General features: G+C 42.9%; 1 protein-coding gene across 5 annotated transcripts in view; it reads right to left on the bottom strand.

Moving 5' to 3' along the window:
* Positions 1-9,511, bottom strand: part of sw (short wing) — a 187,712-nt gene extending 178,201 nt beyond the window's left edge. For 4 of the 5 annotated variants that reach the window (XM_070103013.1, XM_070103009.1, XM_070103014.1 and 1 more), the window contains exon 1: positions 9,255-9,510. In XM_070103013.1, coding sequence (XP_069959114.1) covers positions 9,255-9,353 — 99 coding nt within the window. In that variant the 5' untranslated portion in view covers positions 9,354-9,510. Of the gene's footprint in view, positions 1-9,254 lie in introns of all 5 variants that reach the window. The other variant, XM_070103002.1, reaches the window with a different exon arrangement.
* Positions 9,512-11,407: the final 1,896 nt, after the last annotated feature.

The following is an 11,407-nucleotide window of genomic DNA, read 5'->3' as shown; positions in this document are numbered from 1 at the left end:
TATATGTTTCACTGTAAACACCTGGTCCACACACCCCCTACCTTTCCTAAAGCCTCCTTGTTCATCTGCTATCCTATTCTCAGTCTTACTTTTAATTCTTTCAATAATAACTCTACCATACACTTTACCAGGTATACTCAACAGACTTATCCCCCTATAATTTTTGCACTCTCTTTTGTCCCCTTTGCCTTTATACAAAGGAACTATGCATGCTCTCTGCCAATCCCTAGGTACCTTACCCTCTTCCATACATTTATTAAATAATTGCACCAACCACTCCAAAACTATATCCCCACCTGCTTTTAACATTTCTATCTTCATCCCATCAATCCCGGCTGCCTTACCGCCTTTCATTTTACCTACTGCCTCACGAACTTCCCCCACACTCACAACTGGCTCTTCCTCACTCCTACAAGATGTTATTCCTCCTTGCCCTATACCCGAAATCACAGCTTCCCTATCTTCATCAACATTTAACAATTCCTCAAAATATTCCCTCCATCTTCCCAATACCTCTAACTCTCCATTTAATAACTCTTCTCTCCTATTTTTAACTGACAAATCCATTTGTTCTCTAGGCTTCCTTAACTTGTTAATCTCACTCCAAAACTTTTTCTTATTTTCAACAAAATTTGTTGATAACATCTCACCCACTCTCTCATTTGCTCTCTTTTTACATTGCTTCACCACTCTCTTTTTCTCCATATACTCTTCCCTCCTTGCATCCCTTCTACTTTGTAAAAACTTCTCATATGCTAACTTTTTCTCCCTTACTACTCTCTTTACATCATCATTCCACCAATCGCTCCTCTTCCCTCCCGCACCCACTTTCCTGTAACCACAAACTTCTGCTGAACACTCTAACACTACATTTTTAAACCGTCCTGCCAGATGACTGTGAAACAGAAACCTGTAACTGTTTTGCATGATGGTAGGATTGCTGGTGTCTTTTTCTGTCTCATAAACACGCTAGATAACAGGGATATCTTGCTACTCCAACTTACACTTTGGTCACACTTCACAGACATGCACATGCATATATATATACATACATCTAGGTTTTTCTCCTTTTTCTACATAGCTCTTGTTCTTCTTTATTTCTTCTATTGTCCATGGGGAAGTGGAAAAGAATCTTTCCTCCGTAAGCCATGCGTGTCGTATGAGGCGACTAAAATGCCGGGAGCAATGGGCTAGTAACCCCTTCTCCTGTAGACATTTACTAAAAAAGAGAAGAAGAAAAACTCCAGGTATATACAATGATATATTTAATCTACTTACATATACATTCAACAAATACTTACTTGTATACATTTAATGATCTTAAACACAAATTTGTAATGTTTATTGCCCTTGTAGTCTTAATTAAATTACGTGTAGCCTTGCCCGAAACACTCCACACAGCCGTGGGCTTTCTAGATGCAATCTAGTGTCATCCATTTCTGTATAAACATTGTATCTGGAAATAAACTGACTTTGACTGAGGTATGTCAGACCTGTTAGAGTAAGCACCATCAGCATGGAGCCTAGCCCTGATCAATGTTCATATACTGTACATGGCGAAGGTTCTCTCCCAGACTTGTTCCCAAGCTAATGGTAACTAGATGCATTATGATCTAGAGGGAACCAGATGTGTTATAATCTACAGGGAACTAGATGTGTTATGATCTACAGGGAACTAGATGTGTTATGATCTACAGGGAACTAGATATGTTATGATCTACAGGGAACTAGACGTGTTATGATCTACAGGGAAATAGATGTGTTATGATCTACAGGGAACTAGATGTGTTATGATCTACAGGGAACTAGATGTGTTATGATCTACAGGGAACTAGATGGGTTGTGGATGAGGGAACAGATGTGTTGTGGTTGAGAGGGAACAGATGTGTTGTGGTTGAGGGAACAGATGTGTTGTGGTTGAGGGAACAGATGTGTTGTGGTTGAGAGGAAACAGATGTGTTATGGTTGAGAGGGAACAGATGTGTTATGGTTGAGAAGGAACAGATGTGTTGTGGTTGAGAGGGAACTAGATGTGTTATGATCTAGAGGGAAGACCCCTGGTTGTCTTCAGGAGGGAGCTGGACAGATACCTAAAGATGGTGCCGGATCAGCCGGGCTGTAGTTCGTACGTTGGATTGCATGCGGCCAGCAGTAACAGCTTCGTTGATCAGGCCCTGATCCACCAGGAGGCCTGGTCCACGACCAGGCCGCGGGAGCATTGATCCCCAGAATGCCCTCCAGGTAGCCTCCAGGTAACTAGATGCATTAAGATCTAGAGGGAACCAGATGTGTTATAATCTACAGGGAACCAGATGTGTTATAATCTACAGGGAACTAGATGTGTTATGATCTACAGGGAACTAGATGTGTTTTGATCTACAGGGAACTAGATGGGTTGTGGATGAGGGAACAGATGTGTTGTGGTTGAGAGGGAACAGATGTGTTATGGTTGAGAGGGAACAGATGTGTTATGGTTGAGAAGGAACAGATGTGTTATGGTTGAGAGGGAACAGATGTGTTATGGTTGAGAAGGAACAGATGTGTTATGGTTGAGAGGGAACTAGATGTGTTATGATCTAGAGGGAAGACCCCTGGTTGTCTTCAAGAGGGAGCTGGACAGATACCTAAAGATGGTGCCGGATCAGCCGGGCTGTGGTTCGTACGTTGGATTGCATGCGTCCAGCAGTAACAGCCTCGTTGATCAGGCCCTGATCCACCGGGAGGCCTGGTCGTGGACCAGGCTGCGGGGGCGTTGATCCCCGGAATGCCCTCCAGGTAGCCTCCAGGTAACTAGATGTGTTATGATCTAGAGGGAACCAGATGTGTTGTGGTTGAATGGGAACTACAAGTGTTGTGGTTGAGTGGGAACTACAAAGTGTTGTGGTTGAGTGGAAACTACAAGTGTTGTGGTTGAGTGGGAACTACAAGTGTTGTGGTTGAGTGGGAACTACAAGTGTTGTGGCTGAGTGGGAACTACAAGTGCTGTGGTTGAGTGATAACTACAAGTGTTGTGGTTGCTGCTTAATCCCAGGAAAGTATTACTGTATCTCATAAGCCCAGCCCTGTCTACTTCAACTCCACTTCAGTACATTGTACAGTGTGGCACAACATTTATAACGCAGTTAGATACAAACATGGAAAATTTGAAGACATTCAGAAGAGACATAAGTTATTACTACCAAGTTACTGCTATATCCCAGTATCTTCAATAAAATTAGAAATTTGTTATCAACACACCTGGCCCATGGATGAGCTGTTGATAGTTGAAATTTTTTGTTTAACCTGTCAAAAGTATACACAGCTAAAACCAATTCTACTAAGTATGATACACCAGCTTTGAAAGCTTAACTTAAAAGTCAATTATAAAAGGCATTCTCTATGTGTCTCAGAGAACAATATCCCAAAATACACCAGTACTTTTAGGTTGTAGCTGCTTAAAAATGGCATTCACAGTTTTTTATAACACTGGCCATTTCACACAGGTAGGGCGACCAACTATGAGCAACTGTTTGCTACTACCTTCTATAACTAAGCCAACAAGAATCTCTGAGACAAGTGCCTCATAACTTGACCATATCTGGACCAACACTACATCTCCACTACAAGGCGGTATAATCACAGATAACACTACAGACCACTACCCCACCTTCCTCATAACATCTATTGTCCGATCAAAACAAAGCAGATCACAGCAAAGAGACTAAACAGCCCGTGGCTAACTAATATTATCCTCAAATCCAGTGATAAAAAGCACCAATATGGATACCTCTTCAGATTAGGCCTGATTATTAAAGAACTGACTAAACAATACACATCAATGCTCACAAAACTAATACAGAAATCAAAGCAAATGCATAATGAAAATAGATTTATTGAAATAAAAGGTGATATGAAAAGGACCTGGAAAGCCCTCTCTGAAATTTTGGGCTCTAGAAAACTGTCTAGAAACAGAGAGATAAACTTAACTAAACCAGATGGATCTCACATACAGTCTATAGACACTGCCAATAAACTTAATGTTTTCTTCTCTACTGTAGGATAAGAACTAGCTAGCAAAATTCCAAGCTCAAATACTCAGCTGAAAGACTATTTCACTGGTAACTACCCAAATACTCTACATCTAGCTCCAACTACTTCTACTGAAGTCTTACTCATCATTAAATCTTTAAAAAGCAAAGCAGGAGATCTAAATAATTTGCCACCATTCATATTTAAAAAAGCATCTCATGTGCTGTCACCCATTACTGTAACACTGTTCAACAATCTGTTGAGTCTTCAACCTTCCCATCCATGTTCAAGACAGCAACAGTTACCCCAATCCTCAAAGGAGGTGATCCAATCCAACTGATCTAAATGACTATAAACCTTTAACTTGCCCTTACTTTCTAAAATCTTCAAAAAATAAATACACAAATGACTTTACTCCTACCTTATATCCAACATCATACTTAACCCCTGCCAGTTTGGGTTTAGACCAAAAAAAAAAGTACGAATGCTGCTATTACACAAATGCTTGAACTGCTATACTATACAGCCCTTGATAAAAATGTATATCCACTGGGGCTATTTCTAGACCTACGGAAAGCATTTGATACAGTGGACCACAATCTCTTGCACCTAAAACTAAACCATTACAGCCTCAGAAGACATTCCCTCGATTATCTACAATCTCATCTTAGCAATAGGCACCAGTATGTATACACAAATGGAGTTAACTCCAAAACCCAGCCTGCAGCTGTCGGAGTGCCCCAGGGTAGTGTCCTTGGCCCACTCCTCTTTCACATCAACATCAATGATCTCCCCAATGCATCTAAACTCCTTAAACCAGTTCTATTTGCAGATGACACTACTTATGTTACACCCAAACCCAGCTACACTTAAAGACACTGTAAACAACAAGCTGCAAAACATATCTACTTGGATGACGACCAACAAACTCACTCTCAATACAGACATAACCTACTTCATGCTGTTTGGAAACAGAGCCTTAAATATCCAACTTAACATACTGATAAATGGTTCCCCCATTACAAGACACACTGAGGGTAAATTTTCAAGTCTTCATCTTGACTGTAATCTTAAGTTTCATTCCCACATCCAGCATATATCCAAGAAAATCTCCAGGTGACACATCAACACAACACTGGTGACACCAACACAACACTGGTGACACAACACTAGTGACACATCAACATAATACTGGTCACACAACACAACGCTGGTCACACCCACTTGCTTCCACTCACAAAAAGTCACAAACACAACACTGGTGACACAAGTAACACATCAACACAACACTGGTCACACATCAACAACACTTGTCACACCTACTTGCTACCCCTCACAAAAAACCAACACAACACAACACTGGTGACACACATGGGAATCTTTATTGAAGAAACGTTTTGCCACACAGTGGCTTCATCAGTCCAATACAAAGAAGAAGTGGTTAAGGAGAGTAGAAGTTTGAGGTAATCAGTCCCTCAACCTGGAATCGATGTGTTCAGTCCGTTACTCTTGTAGGAAGTGCAGCATAGGGCCAGAGAGGTGGCTTATATACTGCGGTGAGATGAGTTGAAGCAGGAGGAGGCGGGATCACAGTGGGACCTGCCACTAGTGTAAGTAGGTCGTCGTCCAAAGGTTGGGCAAGCGTTGAAGTCTTTGTACCAAGATCCCATGATGTTGCAGTGTCTGACAGATGTGATGAATGGTTTTGAAAACCGACAAGTTGAAGAATTGAGACACTTATGCAACACATGGGAATCTTTATTGAAGAAACGTTTCGCCACACAGTGGCTTCATCAGTCCAATACAAAGTAGAAGTGGGTAAGGAGAGTAGAAGTGGGTAAGGAGAGTAGAAGTTTGAGGTAATCAGTCCCTCAACCTAGTGGCAGGTCCCACTGTGATCCCGCCTCCTCCTGCTTCAACTCATCTCACCGCAGTATATAAGCCACCTCTCTGGCCCTATGCTGCACTTCCTACAAGAGTGATGGACTGAACACATCGATTCCAGGTTGAGGGACTGATTACCTCAAACTTCTACTCTCCTTACCCACTTCTACTTTGTATTGGACTGATGAAGCCACTGTGTGGCGAAACGTTTCTTCAATAAAGATTCCCATGTGTTGCACAAGTGTCTCAATTCTTCAACTTGTCGGTTTTCAAAACCATTCATCACAACACTGGTAACACATCAACACAACACTGGTGACACATCAACACAACACTGGTGACATCAACACAACACTGGTGACATCAACACAACACTGGTGACACAAGTGACACATCAACACTGGTGACATCAACACAACACTGGTGACACAAGTGACACATCAACACTGGTGACACAACATTGGTGACACATCAACACTGGTGACACAAGTGACACATCAACACTGATGACACCAACACAAGTGACACATCAACACTGGTGACACACCAACACAAGTGACACACCAACACAAGTGACACATCAACACAAGTGACACATCAACACAAGTGACACATCAACACAAGTGACACAGCAACACAAGTGACACAGCAACACAAGTGATACAGCAACACTGGTGATACAGCAACACTGGTGACACATCAACACTGGTGACACATCAACACTGGTGACACATCAACACTGGTGACACATCAACACTGGTGACACATCAACACTGGTGACACCAACACAAGTGAAACATCAACACTGGTGACACATCAACACTGGTGACACATCAACACTGGTGACACATCAACACTGGTGACACATCAACATAAGTGACCAACACAAGTGACACATCAACATAAGTGACCAACACAAGTGACACATCAACACTGGTGACACAAAAACACAAGTGACACATCAACACAAGTGACACATCAACACAAGTGACACATCAATACAAGTGACACATCAACACAAGTGACACATCAACACAAGTGACACATCAACACTGGTGACACCAACACAAGTGACACATCAACACTGGTGACACCAACACAAGTGACACATCAACACAAGTGACACATCAACACAAGTGACACAACAATACAAGTGACACACCAACACAAGTGACACATCAACACAAGTGACACATCAACATAAGTGACACATCAACACTGGTGACACAAAAACACTGGTGACACAAAAACACAAGTGACACATCAACACAAGTGACACATCAACACAAGTGACACATCAACACAAGTGACACATCAATACAAGTGACACATCAATACAAGTGACAAATCAACACTGGTGACACCAACACAAGTGACACATCAACACTGGTGACACATCAACACTGGTGACACCAACACAAGTGACACATCAACACTGGTGACACCAACACAAGTGACACATCAACACTGGTGACACCAACACAAGTGACACATCAACACTGGTGACACCAACACAATTGACACATCAACACTGGTGACACCAACACAAGTGACACATCAACACTGGTGACACCAACACAAGTGACACATCAACACAAGTGACACATCAACACAAGTGACACATCAACACAAGTGACACATCAACACAAGTGACACATCAATACAAGTGACACATCAACACTGGTGACACATCAACACAAGTGACACATCAACACTGGTGACACCAACACAAGTGACACATCAACATAAGTGACATCAACACAAGAAACACATCAACACTGGTGACACATCACTGGTGACACATCACAAGTGACACATCAACACTGGTGACACATCAACACTGGTGACACATCAACACAAGTGACACATCAATACAAGTGACACAACATAAGTGACACATCAACACAAGTGACACAACATAAGTGACACATCAATACAAGTGACACATCAACACTGGTGACACATCAACACAAGTGACACATCAACACAAGTGACACATCAACACAAGTGACACATCAATACAAGTGACACCAACACAAGTGACACATCAACACAAGTGACACATCAACACAAGTGACACATCAACACAAGTGACACATCAACACAAGTGACACATCAACACAAGTGACACATCAACACAAGTGACACATCAACACTGGTGACACATCAACACAAGTGACACATCAACACAAGTGACACATCAACACAAGTGACACATCAACACTGGTGACACATCAACACTGGTGACACATCAACACTGGTGACACATCAACACAAGTGACACGTCAACACAAGTGACACGTCAACACAAGTGACACATCAACACTGGTGACACATCAACACAAGTGACACATCAACACAAGTGACACATCAACACAAGTGACACATCAACACAAGTGACACATCAACACTGGTGACACATCAACACTGGTGACACGTCAACACAAGTGACACATCAACACTGGTGACACATCAACACTGGTGACACATCAACACAAGTGACACATCAACACAAGTGACACATCAACACAAGTGACACATCAACACAAGTGACACATCAACACGAGTGACACATCAACACGAGTGACACATCAACACAAGTGACACATCAACACAAGTGACACATCAACACAAGTGACACATCAACACAAGTGACACATCAACACTGGTGACACATCAACACAAGTGACACATCAACACTGGTGACACATCAACACAAGTGACACATCAACACTGGTGACACATCAACACAAGTGACACATCAACACTGGTGACAAATCAACACAAGTGACATCAACACTGGTGACACGTCAACACTGGTGACACATCAACACTGGTGACACATCAACACTGGTGACAACACAAGAGACACATCAACACTGGTGACACATCAACACTGGTGACAACACAAGAGACACATCAACACTGGTGACACAACACTGGTGACACAACACTGGTGACACAACACTGGTGACACATCAACACTGGTGACAACACAAGAGACACATCAACACTGCTGACACAACACTGGTCACACCCACTTTCTACCACTCACAAAGTCACAAAGTTGGTGCAGCTCAGTGTAGACATACAAGGTAACTAACCTGCTCAGAGTTACGTATATGCATAATAACGTTGAGTATATAAGGTAGCTGCTGGTGTGAGTGTTGAAATATATGGTGAAGTGGTCAAGTGTCCTCACGCTCACCTTGTCTCACTCTAAATGTTCCCTTAACACAACAAGGTTATGTCTTGTGTGTGTGGTAACACAATATATTTATCCTAGCTCGCAGTGATACATATGTCAGCTTAACCTGGCATCTGGGGAGACATTAATAAGCTTAATTTCCTCTTTCACTCACCTCTTTTTGTTCCTTCTCGCGTTTTCTCCTCTCTTTCTCCTCCCTGAGGGCCATTAATTTAGCCTTCTTACGCTCCAATTCTGCCTTCCTGTCCGCCATGGTGACGCCCTCAGCCTCAGGCTACACTCACAAGGTCAGCTACTGCACTAACGATCACGGTAGAGGTCAAAATAGTAGAGTATAATGGAGTAACATAGTTAGTGTGCTGACACATGACTCAGACACCAGCAGCCTGACCCGCCTCAGTCAATACCATGTTCCAGCACTCTAACACACTCAACACTATCTATAACTATACTTTAACTCACATAATAATATATCTCTCACTCTCTTCAAGTGACTTAATTGGTACTTATTGTGGTTTCGCTACGATGTTTCACCAACGGTTATTTATCGATGGCGTTTTTTTAAAAGAGTGTTGAAGTCGTTCAACGTGAGTTTTAACTATATAGGTGAAGACGCGGGAAATTAAAAATTAATAATAATAATAAGAAGAAGATGACTGCAGCAACCTCTGAGAAACACAGAACACAGCAATAAGAAAAGCATCTCATAAATTTGAGAAGTTCTTCAGGTCTTGATATTTTCATGTTGGCTCAACTAGATAGCAACATTCTGCAATCCAAAATTCCCTCATGTAGCTGCTGTCCATCAACATCACAGCTGTACAATTCGCCCAGATTTTCGCATTTCTTCTGTAGGTGGTTACTGTCGGCACAGTAACAGTCCCCCGAAGGAACCCAAACTTAACAAGTGGCACCCAGGGCACCTGCTTCTTCTTCTTGTAGGTTCGCCGGTACTTCCGGCCCGGGTCTTCTCCAGATGGCGACCCGGCGAGGGCACCTGCCATACCTGCCGTAACTTGGGTAAGCCACTGTTCTCACAAGTTTCCTTATGTATACACTCCTTTAGAAAATTCCTGCCTCCATGCATAAACTAGAGCAGACTTATGCTGTTTCTAGAACACCCCAGAGATTCTCTTCAACAAGACACAAGACACTCTCTTCAACAAGACACCAGGCACTCTCTTCAACAACACGGCAGAGATGCTCTTTAACGAGACACCAGACATTTTCTTCAATAACACGCCAAACATTCTCTTCAACACACCAAACATTCTCTTCAACAACACACCAGAGATTCTCTTCAACAACACACCAGACATTCTCTTCAACAACACACTAGACATTCTCCTCAACAACACAGAGTATTTCCGGCAAATTAGGTTAATTTTACCTGGACCTGGACCTGTTCCAGGATGCGACCCAACAGACATAGCCCCACCCCCACAAAGGGGGCAGTAAAGCAATAGCAAAGAAATACAGACCGATAGCGCTAACGTCCCATATCTTAAAGATCTTTGCAAGGATTCTAAAAAGCAAGATCACCCCCGACCTAGATACCCATCAGTTACACAACCCAGGGCAACATGGGTTGAGGACAGGTCGCTCCTGCCTGTCCCAACTTCTGGACCACTATGACAAGGTCCTGGATGCTCTAGAAGACAAACAAAACACCGATGTAGTATACACAGACTTTGCAAAAGCCTTTAACAAGTGTGACCATGGTGTAATAGCACACAAAATGCATGATAAAGGAAAACAGGAAAAGATGGTAGACGGATCTATAATTTCCTAACAAATAGAACACAAAGAGTAGTAGTAAACAGAATAAAGTCTGAGGCGGCTACGGTGAAAAGTTGGGTGTCTTGAAGAAGGCGCGATAGCGATAGCGATAGATTCTAGGTAAGACCCCAAGAAGGGGTGAGTGGGGAAGTGGGGATAGAGGAAGAATAGGTTTGTTAGAGGAAGGGTTATTGTAAGAGGGAAAGAACCAGGGATTAACCCAGTAGCTGAGCTGAAGGCGATTCAGGAGTTCGAGCGCAACTAAGGGATTGGAAGGGGGAAGGGGGGGGGAGGGGGTCGGCAAAGCTGGACAGGCACCTAAAGTCAGTACCTGACCAGCCGGGCTGTGGTTCGTACGTCGGGATGCGTGCGGCCAACACTAACAGCCTGGTTGATCAGGCTCTGATCCACCATGAGTCCTGGTCACAGACCGGGGTGCTGGGGCGTTGACCCTCGAAACTCTCTCCAGGTTTACACCAGTTGGCTAAGACCCAGGTACTCATTTTACTTATGGGTGATCATGGACAG

The sequence above is a fragment of the Cherax quadricarinatus genome, chromosome 84 (genome assembly GCF_038502225.1).
Source record: "Cherax quadricarinatus isolate ZL_2023a chromosome 84, ASM3850222v1, whole genome shotgun sequence".
NCBI lineage: Eukaryota > Metazoa > Arthropoda > Malacostraca > Decapoda > Parastacidae > Cherax > Cherax quadricarinatus.
This window is presented reverse-complemented; position numbering and strand designations above follow the sequence as displayed.